Raw genomic sequence first — 20,237 nt, forward strand, 5'->3', positions numbered from 1 at the left:
CATGGGTTCGAGTCCCTCGTCAGGCTCTGTGCTGACAGCTTGGAGCCTGGAGCCTGCTTCCGATTCTGTGTCTCCCTCTCTCTCTGTCCGTCCCCTGCTCGTACCCTCTCTCTCTCTCTCTCAAAAATAAAGAAACATTAAAAAGATTAAATATATATGTATAAATTAATTAGTTAATCATCTCACAGAACCTGGGGATTTATCAGAAAATTGAGGGGATGCACGGGCTCTGAAAGTGTAACCCACCCTGCTATTCGGGTAGGTGGGTGGGATTCTCCCAGGGGGCACCTGCCCAGAGGCCTGGGGTCACTGGCACCTGTTTTCCTAGGTGGGCAGAACAGAGGTGGGTCAGATGCCTGGAAACTGCCCCACCGTGGGGGGCGGGGGGGGGCGGAGGGGTGTCATCGCAGGTAACCCCATCTCTCACCCGCCCCGCAATCTCTTCTCCTGCATGGGGGGGAAGGGGCACCAAGGGGGCAGCCACTCCAGAGTGGCTCTCCTGATGCCCGGCCCCCTGGTAGCACCTCTCGTGACCCCTAACGCCTTTGCCCGGAAAAGTGCAGAAGAGCTAACAGGCATTCACTTCACTAATTCGTACACCCGTGAGAACATCTATTATCCTGCAGCCTTTACTTTGAACAGAGCGCTCTCCTTCGACCTTTTGAGGTCTGGAGAGGTCACTTGGGGTATCCCTCTCAGGATTTTCTACCTGTCTCCCTGTAGCTGGTGCCCAGACACTGACCACCGTTCTCCAGTGAGCCTGGTCCAAAGCTCTGACCTCCCGCCCCAGGATTTCCCGGCCCGTGCTCACTGCTGTGCTTTGCTGTTAGATTTTAATTATTATTTTTTTAAGTTTATTTATTTTGAGACAGAGAACACGAGCAGGAAAGGGGCAGAGAGACAGGAGGAGAGACAGAATCCCAAGCAGGCTCCACACTGTCAGCACAGAGCCTGGACTCGGGGCTTGAACCCACGAACCATGAGATCGTGACCCGAGCAGAAACCGAGAGTCAGACGCTTAACCGACTGAACCACTCAGGCGCCCCTGCTGTTGGATTTAAAGCTGCCAGACCATTGCTCACTCATCAACTTGTAGCCACTAGGACCCTCAGTGTCTTTTTCTGTTGTGCTTTGTCACAGCGAGGAATCCACGAACTCCAACAGTAAACTTCATGTCTGGTCCTTGGTGAAGGGTTCCACTTTTTTGCTCATATTACTTGGGGGGGGGGGGGTGTGGAACCTGCTTCTGCCCCCTGAGGGGCTGCTGTCCCCAGACCACGGCCCTCTACCTCTGCTGCAGCGTCCTAAGTCCAGCATCCAAATATCGACTTAGAAAATCATTAAGACATTCTCTGCAACGATTCAAGATATAAAGTGCCCTCTTTTGTTCAGTGTCAAATCGCTGATGAAAGAGCCGGGCGGCATCTGACCCGTCACAGCAGATGTATCATCATGCACGGAGACTGGCCTATTTTCAAGCCACTCTGTCTAAATTACAGAACACGCCCCCGGAGCCCAGAGATCTGGGCTCTCTCCTGTGACGCAGGGGGGAGGGTGGGGGAGGGAGCGGACGAAGAGTGGGTTTCCGGGCTGTCCCAAACATGAGTGTGGCCCCCGAGGCCACCGGGGGGTGTCCTCGCGTCTGCAGAGGGTATGAGCCTGGCCGGGCAGGCCTAGGCCCCCCTACGGGGCCGTGAGGAGGTGGACAGGCTTGGGGACATGTGCCCACAGGCGAGGCTCACATGCACGCCCTTCAGTGGCGAGGTCACTCGTGCGGTCGATGACGCATAAGGACAACTGTGCTCTGTCCTCCCTGCACTTCTCCTCACAAGCCTGGGGCCCCTTCACCGCCAGATTTATGCTGGGCGGTGGGAAAGGCCTGTGGCCAGCCTGGGGGGCGTCCGTCCTGAAGGCCAGTGCTCCCAGAGGTGAGGCTGGCGGGGGGAGGGGGGGGGTCTCCCGCTCCGTGTGTGGAGGGGACACCGGTCTGGAGGCTTCCCCTCCCTGGGACGGGATGGGGGCAGAGGCGCCAGGGTGCCGGCTCCGGTTCCTCGGCCGCAGAGAGGAGCCAGGCCTCACAGGCTCGGACACAGGGCGACGCAGTGTCGGCCAAGGGCCAGGAGTAGAAAGCCCCCTGCTTATCCGGCACGAGACCCCTCCCATCCCTCCTCTCCAAACGTCCTCAGGTGGGTGGGCGGGGAAGGAGAGACACCAGTAACAACTGAACTTGAACTGGGTCCACGGGGCTCCTGGCGGGATTCAACCTGACGGAGGAAAGGGACTCGGCTCTGGAGTGTCACAGCCGGGGAGGGGGGCGGCGTGGGGGGCAGGGAGGCCGCTCAGACTCAGGGCGTTTCAGGTCTGCCCGGTGGGCCCCAGGGGCGTGCACCTGTGAGGGGCCCAGCTCGGCTCACCGGAGGCCTTGGGGGGTAAATGCATGCCTGTCCCAGAAACCCCAGCCCTGGAGCAGGTCCACAGGGCAAGGACACTGGGCCTCCCGACAGGACGCTCCCTTGCTTTGAAGTGAACAAGGCCCCTTGCGTCACCCCTCTCGTCGCCAGCAGAGGTGGAAACACTGAGGGGCGCAGACGGCCTGTCCGTTCGGCAGCAGACGGGGCCCCCAGGACGGCAGGAAGGCTGAGGGCTGGGCCCTTCCGGGGCCGCCCCCTGAAGAATTGGGCTCACCTGGTTGGCATGTCCCTGTGGCCGTCCCTGTGGCCATGACTACAAGGCTGTCATTCAGGGGAGGACGAGAGCAGCACAAACATCCTGCTGTGTGCATCCTGGTTGGCCCAGACCCAGGGAGCCAGCCGCCCAGCTGGTCCTTCCGGGTGGGGCCGGGGACAGTCCTCGCCCCAAGGTGGGGGTTCGGAGTGGGCCGCATCCCCTGCAGGGCTGAGCTGCAGGGGCGGGACCATCCCTCCCTGAGGACGAGCTGCCCCTGGGCTCCCGGCCCCATCTCTGCCTGCACTTGGCCATCCCCGGGCTTCAGATCCCGGGCTGGGGCTGGGGAAGCAGCACCCCCATCTGCCGAGGGGACAAAGGTTTCTCGAAGCGGAGCCACCCGCCATGAGCGCCACCACCTGTGTCTCTGCCCCTCCTGGGCCTGTGGCACCTGCCAGCCTCAAGCCAGCCTCAGGCAGGGGCACCCCCTGGCATGCAGAGAAGGGCTCAGGAGGCTGTTAGAGGTCTCAGCCGAGGCCAGGTGGTGGAGGGTGACACGGACCCTGCACACACGAGACGCCCAGCGGCGTAGACAGTCAGGAGCTTTACTCTCGCCCTCCCTGCGCCCCTGGTAGGCACACACACAAAACAGCGGAAAACCAGCTCGAAATGCAGAGGCACTGCCGCCGGGGCCGGGGAGCCCATCGCCCCACCACCGTGCTCCAGGAGAGCCAGGAACAGCCCCCAGCCCCCCTCCCGCGGCCCCTGGGGCCTCGCCCTGCATGCAGTGGGGCTCCGAGGGGCTCGGCGGGGCTGGAGGTGGGAGAAGCTGATGCCTGAATTCTCCTTTCAACGCCCCCCCCCCGCCCCCCCCCCTGCCCTCCACAACAAGGTCAAATTCACCTTGTTGGCCTCCTTTAAAAAGTTCTCAGATGAAGACTCCAGCTTTTCCTGAAATTGGAGCCCTGGCAGCTGAGTGTCAATAAAACACCGTGTGTGCTTCGAGGCACTGGGGCCGGTCTCGGGGCACCCGGCTGTGGGGGTTCCCAGGCCTTCCCCGGCCTTTCCTTCCGTCAGCTCCCACGGACCCCTCCAAGACGGAGGCGGGACCGCCCTTGCCCCCCGCCCTCCTGCCCCCACTCCCCTCTGTTCGTCCCTTCCCCTCCCCCATCACGGAATGGCCCAGAAGCATCTGCTGGCCTTCCTTGCTGTTCCGTGCAGGCCCTCTTTGCCCAGCACCAGAACCTGCCACGATTCTGCCCGGCGAACCCCAGCGGACCTTCCGGAGGTGCCAAACGGCCTACGTTTGTCGTCAGTATGATTTTATTTACTTTGCAGGGGAATCCATGAGAGCCGGAAGCACGGTTGGGGCCATGGCGACCCCGGGGGTCACGGTGACCAGTCCCGCGCCTGGGGCAGGGCTGGGCTGGCAGGCGATCGTATTTACAAACAAGACAGAACAAAACAAAACACAAAGAATTGCTCACCGTGGACAAGAGTAATCTGTTGGAAAGGATGGATATTTCATTAGGTTTTCCCTTAAACAGCAGACCCCTGCCCGCCAACGAGAGATGCTGGAGAGAAGACGGCCAGGTGGCTTGATCTCTCTTTGCGTCTGAAACGTTATGTTCCCTCCTAGAGACTCAGCGAGATGTGTCTAGAGGGCCAGATGCCCACCGGCTGTGTGTCCCTCTGCCCTGCTCCCTGGAGGCCCAGGGATGCCCCTCCCCTGGTCCCGCAGCCCTGACCTGGGAGGCCAGAGTCCCAGCTAGGGGGGGTTCCCAGCGGAGGGGGTGAGACCTCACGTCCACGTACCACATCCCTGCTGAAGAGCCTTGCACGCCCACGCAGATAGGCTTCTCGCAGGGTCGCTGAGGTTATGGTTCATGGCTGATTTTTCTTGGGGGCAGGAGTGGGGTGGCATGGGGTGAATTTTACAGAAGAGGCACAGAGAGGTTTCCCGTCGGCCGGGTACACGCAGCAAGGTGGGCATATGAGAGGTTTGGGGTTTGCTGACTCCCAAAGCAGGCAGAGCTCTGGAGTGGGGGATGGGTTGTGGCTCTTGGGCAAGGCTGCTGAAGGCCAGGGTCAGTGGTCTCTTCCCTGAGTAGCGGGTGAGGCCCCTGGGGCTTGGCAGATCACCCTTAGCATAGCTTTTACATGGAGAGGCCCCGAGGCCAGCGGCGAGGCGGGTTGGGTGGGTGCCATCATCCCTATTCTACAGATGGGGAAACTGAGGCTCAGAGAGGCAACACCGCTCACCCCCTACGGGGAGCCCTGGCCTCAGGCTTCACGACTTTGGAGGAAGTGAACTGGCAAGTCCCTCTGAGCTAGGAATGTCCCGACACAATGTTCTCACTCCGAGGGACAGCCTCGTCGCCTGGTTTAGACACACAGGGCTAATCGGATCCTGGGCTGCCTGGTTCCCTCGAGTCTCTGGGGATGTGGCAGGTCCAGCTTGAGGGGTCCCTCCCTGGGCCGTAGGCCACCTCCTCTGGCCCAGTCCGTGCCCCTGCACGAGTGGTTCTTCCTGGGCGAACGCCTTTCCCTTCCTCCCACTCAGGGCACACAGACTGGAAGAGGCTTCCTTCTCTTTGCCGGGTGAACCCAGGGGTCCCTGACACCCCGCAGCCTCTCTGCAGGGGAGGAGAGGCCAGGCAGAGGATCGAGGCTTCCGCAGGGGCAGGGCAGTGCCACGAGCAGATTCCCATCACCTTGAGGACAGCCACGCTCCAAGCGACTTCTCCCAAACAAGGAAGGGCCAAGAGAGCTCAGAGGCACCTCACAGAAAACGAGGCAAAACCCACAGAGCATCACCTCCACCACGACGGTCCCCAGTATCTGCCAGCCACCGCCACTTAGCCCGGGAGAAGCGTCCGTTTCAGGACCAGAAGCTTCCTCCCGTCTGACCGCCCACCCCACATGGGGCTTCCGGAAGGGCTCTCGTGGACAGACTCGGAAGGACACGCGCTTTAGGTCCTGGACTTGAAAACCTCCGTGCTGCCTGACACGCGGCCCATCAGGACACCGTGCTGCTGATGGCACCCAGACCGAGGCCGCCCATGGAGCCGGGCCGCCCCTTCTGGACCGCACGGCCCCCTCCCCTGAGCAGGTGGTCGGGGGGGCCCCTCCTCATGCGTCTGTTCCCCCCACACCGACCGGCTCAGGGACACCAATTCCCAGAACTCGTGAGTTCGAGTCTTCCTGGCTGGGACTTGGGTCGGAACCTTCTGGAACAGCAGAACCAGGCCCCAACCGCACCAGCCTGGGCGTCCCCCGTCCCCACCCCCCCGCCGTCCCTTCTTCCCCGCGGCTGGCGAGCCCCTGCCTTGCTGCCCCGTCCATGCCTTCCATGCCAGCACACGCGCATCAGAGGCTCCCTCTCTTCCCAGGGGCCCCGACAACGTCGTGTCGCGTCAGCACAGCCGTTAGCGGTGGGGAAATTAAGTATGCGCGCGCACGCACACCAGCCAATAACATTAAGTGTCATTTAAAAAAATGGGTTAAATAAGCGGCATCACGGAGGATGGCCGTGCCGGGCTGATTATCCCATATTTGCACGTTTTGGAGGTGGGAAGGCTACAAGTCTAATGACGGAATTATCACCCTAATGCCTTTTGCTGGCTGGGAATAATCCCGGGGCAACAGCTGCCGCGGGGTTTTTTGGCTGGTTTCCTCTAATTGCATCCAGATTAAGGGAGCCCTGCGAGGCCCTTCCCAGCCCTCCAGCGCAGCCTGCCCTCCAGGAGCCCGCACATCCAGGTCTCCGGCTTCCGAGACCGGCTGCTCTGAGAGGCGAAGGTCTCACCGGGGCCCCGCGCGGCGCACAGGGGTGTGAGGCGGGGGCGGCGAGGGTGGGCGGCACTTGGAAGGGGTCTTGGGGAGCTGCGGGAGCCGGGAGATGCAGCATGAATGCTTTGCAGCCAGGACCCTCCAAAGTGAGGGATTCCCTGGACACCCCCCCACCACACACACACACACACACACACACACGCACACACGCACACACATACACAGCAGCCCAAAGGCACAAGGTGTCTCAGTAAAATGCACGGATGCTATCCTGCTAGACGGTGAGCCTAGAAGCACGCTCTTTCCCCTTGGGCATCTCCTGCCTTTACAGGGGAAGCCATGCCCCTGACAGGAGGGCTCCCAAACAGGGTCATTTGGACCAAGACTTCCTGCAGGTGGTGGCAGACTGTATGGTTTGTCACCCTCTGAATTCCCAGCCCCTTGCCGTCCCTGCGCGGCTCCTCTCGCTAAAGGGGAGGGTCCGGCTCCCCACCCCTGGGTGCTGACTCCGGCCATGTGACTTGCTCCGGCAATGGGATGACAGCAGGTGTGGCCTCCCCCAAGGCTGGGGAAGGCGCCCGTGCATTTCCGCTTCTGCACTTCTGCCTTGAGCGGGGCTAGCTCGCAGGGGGCGGTGGGGGATTCGAGAGACACGGCGCAGTGCCAGGTGTGACCTGTCCACCTGGGTGTCACCATCCCGAGCACACCCAGCCAAGACCAGAAGCGCCCAGCCTAAACCGCTGACCCTCAGGCCGCATGCGAGACCGCCAGGCTTGGGGCTCATTTGTTACGCAGCACCGCCGTGGCGACGGATAACGGATGCTCCTGTTTGTGTGGATGTGGTTTCTACGGCAGGATCGGCACAGCGCCTGCTTAGCTGAAGCCTTTTCCAAAGCAGACCGGGGGCCGGCACAGAAAGGCACCCCCCTCTTCCCAGAGGCAGAGCAGGTGAGAAGTCCGCCCCCATCCAGCCTGGACCCTGCTGCTGGGCTGAAAACAGCCAGCACCCCAGGATCTGCGGGCCGGGGTGGGGGTTCCAGGAGGGTCTCCCCAGAAGGCTCTGGGACAGGAGCCCTGGGAACTTGGAGATGCCAGTGTTGGCCGCCTTGCCTGCGAGAGGACTTGGGCTCACGGGGGACTGAGAAGTTTGGAGGGAGGGGGCCGGCAACTTCCTCTCTTCTGTGGATACACATCTTTTTCACGTGGCCCCAGCAGCACTGTTTGCTCTCCAGGGAGGAGAGCTGAGAGCGGGAGGAAGCCTTAGTTGGGGCCGTGTCTCCATGATGACCCCTTCGAGGGTGTGCGGGAGGGTTCCCGCCTCCACGATCCCAACGGTTCAAGAAGCGGCCTCCTTGTGCCAACGGCTGGCTGGATGCTCTTCGGCTGGCTGGGAACTCTGCCATACCCTCCCCCGTCCACCGCTAGATCCCGGCAGGGGCGACGGTGTCCTGAGTGCCGGCTACATTGCTGCGGTCACTGCTGCGCCCGACCACCTGCGAAGCTGACCTACGGAAGGCCCAGGCTGTGGGCAGGCCCGGGGGCACGCGGGAATCTTTCTAGTTCTTTCGGGTGCCTTTGTCTCGGTTGGTTACTTAACGCACCACCACTCCCCTCAGACGTTGTCCATCCTGCCTGCACACACGGCCCCCGGCTGCTCGCTGTGTTCGGTGAGGTGGACCTTAGCCAATGTCAATGATGCTCACGTAGAGCCGCCTCCACTACGGGAGGCGAGTCTGACAGCTCCCGACAGCTCGAGGCTCGGGCTGTTTCCGAGGCATACCGGGAGTATAAAACATTTACACGGACACAAAGCCCCGAGCTTCTCACACCCTCCACCGCTCCCACATCTCTCTACTCTGAAATCACCGGGCTTTCGTTTTTTGTTTTGTTTCGTTTTTGCAGACATCTTCCTATAAGCCGTGAAGCTGTGCAAAGCAACACTGGCCTGCTCAGAAAATGGGGCCCGATGACGACGTGTGTCCAGCGTGCAGGGATGTCTCGGGCCGGGCCGGGCCCCCATTCTGTTCTGCATCCCCTGTGCTGCTGGCTGAACAGGCCTTCTGGTCCTTCCTCATCGCCCGGCACTGTCGCTGGTCACTGATGGTGCCGGGGGAGCCTCTGGGGCAGACGGAGACCCAGCCCGCCTGCATCGGCGGGGGAACCACCGTGTGCTCTGGTCCCACTGCTTCGGGAGGTGACTCTTCTCTGGGCAGCAGGCGGGGCTTAACTTCTGTCACTTCGAGGCTCTGCTGATGTCATTAACACGAAAAGGTCCCCTTCCTGTTGCCACAAGTCTCTTCTTCCTCGTGTTTCCACCGGCCCATCCCCACCCCCTCCCACATGCTCAGGACCCGCGGGAGCGGGCAGTCCGACCTATCTGCGGAAACCGAAGCCGTCCCGAGGCATCTTGGGGCCCTTCTTGCCTTCTCTGGGGGGCCTGGGCGAAGGCGTCTCCACCGTGCCCCCATAGGGGCAGCTCTCCCAGCCGGGGTGGTGGCCCGTGCACTCCACGGCGGGTATGTAGCCGCTGTCCCACATGCCGGTCCCGCACGTCTTACACAGGTCGTGCAGGCTGCAGGGGATGCGGGGCAGGAGGCGGAACTGGTGCAGCAGACTCCTGGCCTGCGGAGAGAGGACACGACACACGCAGTGGGCGGGGCTGCCGCCCCGGGCAAGGAGGCTGGGGGGGGGGGGGAGGGGGGCCTTCACCTGAAGGGGGAGCGGGGACAGGGCGACCCCTCTGACTCAGCCCCCAACCGTGGTGCCCGGGGGCCCCGTCTGCCCCACGGCTGCCCCGTGCAGCCTCGGCAGGGTCTGTCTCCCCTGTGGCTGCGGCGCCGACCCCCGGGTCCCTCCTTGCTGCTTTTGAGGGCCGCTGCCAAGCTCACACAACCAGCATCGCCAGCAGGAGCTGGGAAGTGGGGGGTGGCAAAGCTCACCGTCTTCCCCCTTCGTTCCTGCATGGGGGGCGGGGCCTTGGCAGGGAGTGCTCCACCACCAGCGCGTGGGGGCGGGGCCTTCGTTCGTTCGGGGTGGGGGCTGAGTGGAGGGAGTCGGCGTGGGGGGCGGGGCTCTGCCTATGGGGGCGGGGCCTTGGCAGGGAGCACCACGCTCCAACCAGCGCTTCGGGGCAGGGCCTTCATTGGGGGGGCGGGGCCTTGGCAGTGAGAGCCCCAGGGAGCACGTAGGAGCGGGGTCTGTATTCCAGGGGGGGCTGAGTGGGGTTCAGGGTTGACGGGTGGGCGGGGCCCTGGCGGGGAGAGCCCCCGGGGACCCCCATACGGGAGCGTGTGCGGTTAGGGCTGAATTCGAGGGGGGTGGAGCTTGTGGGGGGGCGGGGCTCTGCACGTGGGGGCGGGGCCTTTGCGTGCAGTCCTGGCCTGTGTTGGGGGGATGCTGAGTGAGAGTCGGGGCTTGGTGCATGGGCGGGGCTTCGCAAGCCTGCTGGGTGGGGCCACGTGGGGGGGCAAGCACACGCTCACCTTCCTGAGAACCAGCTCCCCGTTCATGTGCATGGCCAGGTTTCCAAAGTGCAGGAGCATCTGGTCGGTGGCCAGCTGCTGCTCAATGACGTCATCCCCGTAAATGGCCACGATGGCCACGCAGATGAAAAGGTGGAAGTAATCCGTCTGAGGGGGAGGAGAGTAGGGTTCAGCCAAGGCCCCAGGTGGAGGCTGAGTGCAGAGGTGTGGCGTGAGGCTGTCTGGGTTCACGTGGCCCGGGGCAAGCCGCAAGCCTCTTTTGTCCTCAGTTTCCCCACCTGCACATGGGCCAGTGTCAGCACCACACCCAAGGGCTGCAGTGACGGGACAAGGGGATGGGGGCGCGTGCTCCCCACAGGCTGCTGCTGTGTTTGTGGGGAGCCCTCTGGACGCACTCGGTCACAGGAGGCAAAGAACGCGCTCCCTCTGAAGTCTGGCCTGGGCTCATTCCGGTCTATTCACAAAGGTGCGTGTCTCAGGCTGCGTCAGAATACGCTCCGGTGGGCAGTGGGGCACGCCAGCAAGAGAGAATTTTCTGGCGGCCACCCACTGGTCAGTGTCTTCCTGCCTCCAGGCTGAACATCCCAACTTCTGCCCCAGAGATGACCCCTAAGTTTCCTGCTAAGAAATCGAGAAGATCCTCACGGAGAGGAGCACCACAGCTTCCTGACGGCCCCCAGGGAGTGCTACGATGATCCTGCTGTCTTTCGTGGACTCTGCAAGGACTCCTCCAAGGATCCTGCTGTCCTCCTTGGAGACCGCCTCCCACCACTGCCCGGCAACGCCAGGCACGCGGCAGGAAGCCGGCACCCGGGGGGCAGGCACTTGACCGGGGTGCATTCTGTGTGCTCTCCCCCCCCGGACGCTTTGAGAGCGCCCCGCCTCTGACTCCACCTCGATCCCAAGGGCAGAGGAAGAGGAAGCAGCAGCAGGAAGCCCGTGTTTAGTCTCCCAGCGTCGACCCGCCAGCCAGACGGAACAGCTAGACTGGGCCGGGCGGAGCCCACAATTCCGGCAGAGCTAACAGCCAGCGCCCGGCCTGCTCCGGACAGACCGTCCCCAGGCTGCCTGGCCCCTGCCTTTGAACTAATCCGAAATGGACTCGCTTGGTCTCAGAACGTTCCTTCTGCAGCTATGTGAGCTCCGGCTGGGGTGGGAGACAGCGGAGTTCCAGGAAGGGGGTGTCCAGCTCCTCTGAGAAGGAAAGGTCGGGAGGACGAGGCGAGGCATGTCTTAAATAGGGCCGGGCAGCAGGACAGAGCTAAGTTCATTCTCAGGACAAGGCCTGGGGCAGCCTAGCCCCCTTGCCCCACGCTAATAGAAAATGGATAGAATAAAGCCTTTCTCTCTCAGGGGTCGCTTCAAAGGAGCCTCCCCCCACCGTGGCGCTCACTCTTGACAAGCATACCCCCACTACCATTATGGGACCACCTCCACGCCCCCGGGGCCAATGTCATCAAGACACTAGGCCAACGCGGACGTAAACTTGTTTAGTGAACTTCAGGCAAGGTGGCAGCCACCAGAGATGTCCACGTGGGCTTCTCCCGTGGTTTTCACGAGATTTTGTGCAACTCGGGGTGTAGCTAGAGCACAGCGATGAAAATCACCCTGCGAAGTGGCTGTGGCTGTAGGGCGACGCTCGAGTTCACTCGTGACGTCAGCCTAAACGTGACGTCACGAGGGCGGCCAATTCGCTGCTGGGAAAGCACACGATGAAGCCTTGCGAAGCGGACACGGTTTACAAAAACGACGTGATCCAACGTCTTGGACCCTCCGTGCCAGTGGTTCCCTTGATGAACGCAGAGAGTTCGCCCCGAACGTACCCGCCAAGCACGCCGCTCCAGGCGGGCAGCAGTCAGACCGGGGCGGGGGCGCGAGAGCGGGCGGAGGGCACGGGTGGGCGAGTACATGGACGGCCTGGGGCACCAGCCGTGTCTCTCTGGACTCGCTGCCCCCAGACATGCTCCTCCAGCAACATCAGGAAGGCCGGGGCACGCTGGGGCACGTGTCTGCGGGCCGGTGGGGCTCCCACATACCTGCAAGGCCTGTGTGACAGGAGCGGCCGGGCTGCCAGTGAGAACAGAGCCGGTTCCTGCAGAAGGGATCCCGGCCACCTCCCGGAAGCGTCAATACTATTTTTTTTTTAAAGACTGATGGATTCCAAGAGACTTGCACATCCTTTAACGTCGCCGGCTTGTTGCTAATTTGGGCGTTAACGCCCTGTGACAGGGCCACAGGCTCTCGGGGGCTTTGCAGAAGAGGTGCTGATAACAGTGAAAATGTGCAGAGGGACGGTGGGGCCTCCAGAGGGGCTGCTGGGGACGCAGGGTCTCGGCTCTCTCCCGGAGCCGTCCTGAGCGAGGAAGGAGGGCGGGGCGGGCCCGGGGGGCCTGGCAGGTGGGCACAGGCGTCCTGGGCCGCAGGCGGCCTGCTCACCCTGTGATGCCGTCCTTCACACTGAGTGGCTGTGGCAGCAGGGAGCTCGGCCCCAGAAGGTGGCAATGGGCCCAGGGAGCGGGCAGCCGCGTCTATCTCGGTTTGGGGAGGCGAGCTGCAGGTCTGAAGCCAGCCCCGCGGGGCCAGCCGGCAGCTGCGAGCGCGGGGCTGACGTGTGGGTTCCGGGGGCGGGGGCCGCAGAGGAGGGGGCCCTCCAGCAGGCGCGCGGGCCCCCGCCCTCTTTGCGGGGTGCGGACGCTGACCGGCGCCCGCGCTGGCTTACCTGATAGTGGGCCCAGCAGGCCTCCCAGATCCGCAGGGCCTCGGCCTCGGGGAACTCGCGCTTGAAACACAGCAGCAGCCAGCGGTGGCAAAAGAGCATCTGTAGGCCGTCCTCGCCCAGCGACACCAGGTGCTGGTAGAAGCGCAGGTGGGTCAGTCGCAGCAGCTCCCGCAGGTAGAGCTGGGGGCGGGGCCGGGACCGGTGAGGCCGCGGGCTCCACGCGAGGCGCCCGCTCCCACGGGGGCCCTTCCTCCGGCCCCCAACCCCCCCCACCCAAGCGGCGCGCACGCCGAGCGCCGGGCTTCCGACGGCGGCCCGTGCCTGCACCCGCTCACTTTAATCTGCTGCTGGAATCGGCTAGTTTAGCCCAGACTTCCGATCACTTGGGGGCGTGGCCCTGGCAGGGCCAGGCAGAGCAAGGTGCCCGGCTGCGGTGGCAGGCTCCGCCGGGCCACAGCTGCCACACGGGGCTGTTTCTGACACCCCTCCTCCCGGGAAGGCGAGCAGATGATGTGTGGGCCCCGCCCCGCGCCAGCCCAACCACCTCCCCCTCCGAGACCCATCATCTTCCAGAGCTGACTTGGAGCAGGGAGGGGGCGTTTCTGAACCCCAGGGCACTCGATTCCTGCGCTTGAGGTCACCACCCGGTGACGTGGGACAACATGGAGGCTGACTCCAGCGCCATTAGAAAATCATCTCCGGCAGATAATGAGTCACGGGGCCATGTGCTGCGTGAGCCCGTCTGGGGCGAATCGTGTCAGACCCCGTAATTGTCTCCCCAGGTGCCGTGGAAACTGACATCACAGAGCCGATGAAGAGAGAGGGCAGCGGGGGCAGGGGGACCTGGGGCAGGGCTCCGTGGCTCACAGGCCCCTCCCATGCCAGCAGCCCACCCTCCCACTCAAGACGGCCGCTGGGGTGGTCCTGGCCCTCGTAGGGGCTGCTGCTGACCGGCCAGTTTCTGCACGCTCCGGCTCGCCACAGGGTCAAGACCGACAATGCGGCCTGCCCCTCCCAGCCGGACGTCCCCACCCCCCCACCCAGGCACCCCTCACCCTCCCAGCCCTGCCTCCCGGATCCTGGTCCCCCTCCCCCCACCCGTCTGCGGGTCCCCAGCTGTGCCCTGCTCCCATTCAGTCAGTCCTTGGCCCTGGCATTCCAGCCGATCCACTCAGCTCCTCCCTCATTGTACGGGACACATCCGGTCCCACAAGACCGGCCGCACGGTGTCAGTGCCCGAACCTGTGCTCAGCCGAGTCTGGGCAGGTCCCGAGTGCTGCAGGGTCGGCCTGATCTGCCTGCATCACTTCCCATCTCCGCCAGCTCCTAGGCCGGGGCTGTCTCTGGGACAGGGGAGCTGAGACCACATCCCGGTGCCCTCCACCCGGCACTCGGCGGGTGACTGGAACACACAGCTGCCTGGTCTGTGCAGGGTGAGGGGGGGGGGCAGGAGGAGGGGGCGAGCTGGCTGGGTGCCGCAGGGTAGGCCTGCGGCCTCGGATGGGGTGTGGCGACTGCCCAGGGGGCCTCAGGAGCCTCCCATTCCTGCCCACTCAGGCGTCCTGCCGGCTTCGGACTGTGTAGGGAGCAGCCCGGATGCACCCGAGGACCCATTCTGTGAAGCACAGGGCCAGGTGTGATGGGCCTCCCTTTCCTCACTCCACCAGGGAGCCTGGGCTGGGATGCCACCTGCAGGGAGGCGGGAGGCCACCAGGGAGGGGCCTCGATGCACAGCCCAGCCTGCAGGGGGCATGGGGTGGGGGTGGCAGCCAGCATCGCGGGACTCCGGCATAGCGTGTGTTCCTCCCAGGGAGCCGGCCGGGGCTAAGCCCCCAGGCCCCGTAGGCAATGCCCACCCTGGCTTTTCTGCTTCCTGACCCACAGCAGCCACGCCACGCGTGGCCACGGAGACCCGGCGGGAGGTGTGCTCTCTCCCGGCACACTGTGACCCTCGGCCCCAAGCCTCACCAGCTGTTTCTCCATATCCTCATCCCGAGGAGAGCTGACGAAGATCGTGTTCTGCATCAAACCCACAAAGCACCAGAAGGTGTCTGACTCATCCAGGACCTCGGCCAGGATGGGCGCCACCAGGTCTGACATGCCCTGGGAGTAGCCGATGGCGGGGTTGTAGACCGCGTAGTTCAGCAGGATCCTCCTGGCGACACAGTGCAGAGCGGTCAGTGCAGCCCGCCCTTGCCGCACCCTCGGTGGCATGTCACCCAGGGTGGAAGGAGCCGGGGCTGCCAAGGATCCCCCCCTTCGCTTCGATCGCAGGGCGAGGAAGGCCGCTCTGGGGACTGTCTTCAGACTCTAAGGCAACGGAGTGGCCTACAGGCCAGACCCCCAGGGGAGGAGTGTGGGTCCGATGTTCTTCCCAGTGCCTGCCTGTGACAAAGGGTGGGCTGGCGGGGACACTTTTATGGGCTGCTAATTTTGTGCAGTTATTTGCCAGGCAGCAGCGTAAGGTCAAAGATGCCAGCCTCGGGCTCTGTGTGGCTTTATGGGCTGGAGGACCGCCAGGGGAAGGCTCCCCCCGGGCTTAGTGTGAACCACGCAAAGGCAGGCTTGGTGGATGCCCCGGGGAGTGGGCGGCCTTGCTGGTACCCGGGGAGGGGCCTACAGGGCTTCCCGGGGACGCCGTGGCCACGCGATGTTGACTGACGCAGCCTACAGTGGCTAATGTCCCTCTGCTCTTGGGGTGTTGATTGTACGAACCTGGGAGGAAGCCCCCAAGCCGAGCAGAGGCTACACGCTACTGCTGCCGTTCCTTGACTTCCCGGACGGACGGACGGCCGATGGCCGAGGAGGCCCCGTGGGGTAAGGTGACACTCCCAGAGAGGCAGACGAGGCGGTGAAGTGGGGAGGGGCTCTCCTCCCCTCGGGAAGGAGCCACATTGGCCGGGGAAGGCACGCACCTCATGCTCTCCACGTTCGGGTTGTCCTCCCCCCGGAAGAACTGGTTGCTCCGATCTGTCCGGACCACATCCTTGTCCACGGTGAACTGCACATTGCGCCAGAACGCTCTGTGCTCTTCAGGGGTCATGGAGAGCCTGGCACAGAGCAGGGCACCCGCCCGGGGCTGAGGAGCTGCACACACTCCTGGCAGGGCCTGCCCCTCCCAACCCCTGCTCTCGACGGGGGCTGGGTGTTTCTGATGGGGGCTGGGTGCTCCCAATGGGGGCTGGGTGCTCCCGATGGGGGCTGTGTGCTCCTGATGGGGGATGGGTGTTTCTGATGGGGGCTGGGTGCTCCCAATGGGGGCTGGGTGTTTCTGATGGGGGCTGTGTGCTCCTGATGGGGGATGGGTGTTTCTGATGGGGGCTGGGTGCTCCCAATGGGGGCTGGGTGCTCCTGATGGGGGCTGGGTGCTCCTGATGGGGGATGGGTGTTTCTGATGGGGGCTGGGTGCTCCCGATGGGGGCTGGGTGTTTCTGATGGGGGCTGTGTGCTCCTGATGGGGGATGGGTATTTCTGATGGGGGCTGGGTGCTCCCGATGGGGGCTGGATGTTTCTGATGGGGGCTGGGTGCTCCTGATGGGGGCTGGGTGTTTCTGATGGGGGCTGGGTGCTCCTGATGGGGGCTGGGTGCTCCTGCTGGAGGCTGGGTGTTTCTGATGGGGGCTGGGTGCTCCCGATGGGGGATGGGTATTTCTGATAGGGGCTGGGTGCTCCCGATGGGGGATGGGTGTTTCTGATGGGGAGTGCATGCTCCCAATGGGGGCTGGGTGCTCCCGATGGGGGCTTGGTGTTCCCGATGGGGGATTGGTGTTCCTGATGGGGGCTGTGTACTCCTGATGGGGCTAGGTGTTTCCGATGGGGCTGCGTGCTCCCGATGGGGGCTGGGTGTTCCCAATGGGGGTGGGTATTTCCGATGGGGGAATGGGTGTTTCTGATGCAGGCTGGGTGCTTCCAATGGAGGCTGGGTGCTCCCGATGGGGGATGGGTGCTCCTGATGGGGGCTGCGTGCTCCCGATGGGGGATGGGTGCTCCCGATGGGGACTGGGTGTTTCCGATGGGGGCTGCGTGCTCCCGACGGGGGATGAGTGCTCCCGATGGGGGCTGGGTGTTTCCGATGGGGCTGCGTGCTCCCGATGGGGGCTGGGTGTTTCCGATGGGGCTGCGTGCTCCCGATGGGGGCTGGGTGTTTCCGATGGGGCTGTGTGCTCCTGATGGGGGCTGGGTGTTTCTGATGGGGGCTGGGTGTTTCTGATGGGGGCTGGGTGCTCCCGATGGGGGCTGGGTGTTTCTGATGGGGGCTGGGTGCTCCCGATGGGGGCTGGGTGCTCCTGCTGGGGGATGGGTGTTTCTGATGGGGGCTGGGTGCTCCCGATGGGGGATGGGTATTTCTGATAGGGGCTGGGTGCTCCCGATGGGGGCTGGGTGTTTCTGATGGGGGCTGGGTGCTCCTGATGGGGGCTGTGTGCTCCTGATGGGGGATGGGTATTTCTGATAGGGGCTGGGTGCTCCCGATGGGGGATGGGTGTTTCTGATGGGGAGTGCATGCTCCCAATGGGGGCTTGGTGTTCCCGATGGGGGCTGTGTACTCCTGATGGGGGCTGGGTGTTTCCGATGGGGCTGCGTGCTCCCAATGGGGGTGGGTGTTTCCGATGGGGGAATGGGTGTTTCTGATGCAGGCTGGGTCTTTCCAATGGAGGCTGGGTGCTCCTGATGGGGGCTGCGTGCTCCCGACGGGGGATGGGTGATCTCGATAGGGGCTGCGTGCTCCCAATGGGGGTGGGTATTTCTGATGGGGGCTGGGTGCTCCCGATGGGGGCTGCGTGCTCCCGATGGGGATGGGTGCTCCCGATGGGGGCTGGGTATTCCCGATGGGGGCTGGGTGCTCTCAATGGGGCTGCGTGCTCCCGATGGGGGCTGTGTGCTCCCGATGGGGGCTGGGTGCTCTCAATGGCACTGCGTGCTCCCGATGGGGGCTGGGTGCTCTCAATGGGGCTGGTTGCTGCTGCGGCTGGCAAACCCTCCAGCCCCCTCCCCCCCTCCACTGACTTGGGGGTGTGCATATCCGAGGCTTTCCACGGGTCCCCAACACAGCCTGGGGTCAGCCAGACCCAGAGAGACCTCCCCAGTCCGGCTCCGGCTGCCCTCCCCCAACCCACCCCCCCCCACCTCCCACCCCAGCGTTCCCGGCGGGATGTCAGTGCCTAGTTAAGTCTGTTGAAAAAGAACTCTAAAACCTTGACACAGAGCTAAAGAGCAGCGCTGCGGATAATGACGGCACTTATCCAAGCCTATCACTCCGTGCCTGGGACCCATTTTCGAAAGAAACTCTGGGTCACGGAACGTATTATCAATGCGGGATTGCGCCTCAAATTGCCTTTGCAGCCCACATGCCCCTGGGCGGCCGGGGCGGGCGGGTGGCCCTTACCTCTTCTGCTGGATCTCGGCGTATTCCTTTCGCTTCTGCGCCCGCAGCGCCTCCCTCTCCTGCGACGTGGACTCGTGGCTGTAATACCGCAGCAGGAAAGGCCAGACCTCCCCCCGGATTGACACATCAATGCCGCCGAAGAAAATGGCCTGCAGGAAGCGGCAAAAGTTGGGGAGGGGCCCAAACAGGGCCGCTCAAAGCACCCCCAAATCCCCGGAGATTTGTGTTGTGGTGGCTTTGCGGGGCCTTCCTGACAGCTGATGCCTTGATTCACATCGCTGCAATTTGCACATGTTTGGAGGGGAGAGTGGAGGCCCTCCATTCCCATACAGGAGACAACCAGGCTCATTTCAATGTCAATGCCCACCCTGGTGTGGCGCTCCGACGAACGTATCGTTCTCACGTCGCGGCCTAATCCTGGTTTTGGAAGCGCCGCATTGCGCCGCGAGCTCTTCTATACAGGCTGACGCGGGGTCCCCCAAACCCGCTCCGGAGGGTTTCCTTTTCAGCGCAGCCCCTTTGATTGCTACACGGGCGCGTTCACACAGCCGCTCGCGCCGCGCCTCGGCCCCCCCCCCCCCCCCCCCCCGGGGAGGCGGCCCGGCGGTGCCGCCCGCCTCCCCCCTCCCCGCGGGCCGGCTCACCTTGCGCAGTTTGTACTCCTCCTCCACCTGGCCCAGCTCGTTCAGGTGGTGCAGCCAGGCCGCCACGTCCAGCCTCTTGTACACGCCCTCCTCGGGGTGCGTCTCCGAGGAGGGCAGCTTGGGGCGGCGGATGGAGAACTGTATGCACGTCTTTTCGTCGGCGACCTGCTGGCCGGGAAGACACCTCGGGGCGATGTGCACCTCACCGGTGCCCGCCCTCCCCAGGGCGCCAAATACCCCCCCACCCCTACCCCCCTCTCTGCTGAAGGGAGGGGGGGCGCTCTCCCCTGCACGCAGACCCCTCATCGGCGAGCGTAATTAGCCGCAATTAAAATGAAAATACCTTCGTCTTAACATCGATCCCTCCCCTCCCCCTCGTCCCCCCCCCCCCCCCGCGGGGCCGCCCAGGCTCCCCGGCCCACTCCCACCGACCGACCGAGACCGCGGCCCCCTCGCCACCGCCCCCACTCTCTCGGCGACCCCGGCCGCAAAAACGGAATTAATGCCTCGTATGGCCCAACTTCCCTCTGCCGGGAGGGCCTGCAATAAATTACATGTGATTGGCCACAGACAAAGGGGCCGCTGTTCCGCGAGCAGGGAGCCCGCCTGTCAGGTTGTCTCCACGGGCAGTCACGAATCCGGGGCAAAACTGCAGCTGACATTTAATTCAAAAATCAAAGGTTGTTCAATGTAGGGGGAAAAAAAAGCCATGCTAGTGTAATGAGGGAAGCCAGCAGGAGGCTCGGTGGGAAGGAAGGGAATCTGAAAGTCAGCCCCTTTCTAATAAGCACATACAGTATCTTGAACAGATAATTAAAGAGCTCTTATTACATTTGTATGTAGATTGAGCAAAATATGGCAGGAAGCCTTGTCAAAACATGATTTTTCAAGTGCACAGCACTGACTTTACAAGAAGCCCTGGGCACAGGCTTCAAATCCAAAGTTGCTGCCCTATCAGCCGCCCAGCGACCGCGGACAGGCTCGGGTCACACCCCTCCGAGGCCTCCGCGCGGGGAAGTCCCAGACCCTCCCCGCCGTGGGAGGGAAGAGGAGGGGAGGGAGTCTCGGCAGCCGGGCGACTCCCACGGCGGGGCCCTCCGGTCGCCCTCTGGGCTACCTGGTCCTTGAGGTGCGTCTCGGTGCAGTATTTCCACTGCTGAAACACGTCGCACAGCTTGTCCAGGCCGCCGTGGTGGAAGTGGAACACTTTGTACTGGCTCTCCCGGCTGGCGATGACCAGCTGGCCGCTGGTGCAGGCCTCGTCGCTGCGCGGCCGTCGCAGGGGGAGGCAGAAGGGAGCAATGAATATGTAAACGCCGGGTTTTATTTCCAAGTATAATCAGAGGCCCCTATCACTGACCCCCGGGGCAGGAAACAGGAAGGCCCCGCCGAGTCTGGCTGCGGGCCACAGGGGACAGTTACACCCACACGCGAGCCATCGCCCCCTGGGGTGAGGAGCGCCAGCCAGCCCCTCCTGGGGGGGCCGGGAAGTAGGACTGTCCTCGCTCCCTGGAGGGCTGCCGGAGCGGCCTTGGGTCCCCGGCCCCAAGCAG

The 20,237-nt window shown here is 63.6% G+C and overlaps 1 protein-coding gene across 2 annotated transcripts in view; it reads right to left on the reverse strand.

Moving 5' to 3' along the window:
• Positions 1-5,977: 5,977 nt before the first annotated feature.
• Positions 5,978-20,237, reverse strand: part of TBC1D16 (TBC1 domain family member 16) — a 73,865-nt gene continuing 59,605 nt past the window's right edge. Inside the window, exons 5-12 of one of the 2 annotated variants that reach the window (XM_042915848.1) lie at positions 19,802-19,949; positions 18,685-18,849; positions 18,041-18,189; positions 15,573-15,707; positions 14,626-14,812; positions 12,658-12,837; positions 9,939-10,085; positions 5,978-9,078 (exon numbers count right to left, since the gene is read on the reverse strand). In XM_042915848.1, coding sequence (XP_042771782.1) covers positions 8,830-9,078; positions 9,939-10,085; positions 12,658-12,837; positions 14,626-14,812; positions 15,573-15,707; positions 18,041-18,189; positions 18,685-18,849; positions 19,802-19,949 — 1,360 coding nt within the window. In that variant the 3' untranslated portion in view covers positions 5,978-8,829. Of the gene's footprint in view, positions 9,079-9,938; positions 10,086-12,657; positions 12,838-14,625; positions 14,813-15,572; positions 15,708-18,040; positions 18,190-18,684; positions 18,853-19,801; positions 19,950-20,237 lie in introns of both variants that reach the window. The other variant, XM_042915847.1, reaches the window with a different exon arrangement.

Source organism: Panthera leo, chromosome E1 (assembly GCF_018350215.1).
Source record: "Panthera leo isolate Ple1 chromosome E1, P.leo_Ple1_pat1.1, whole genome shotgun sequence".
Lineage (NCBI taxonomy): Eukaryota > Metazoa > Chordata > Mammalia > Carnivora > Felidae > Panthera > Panthera leo.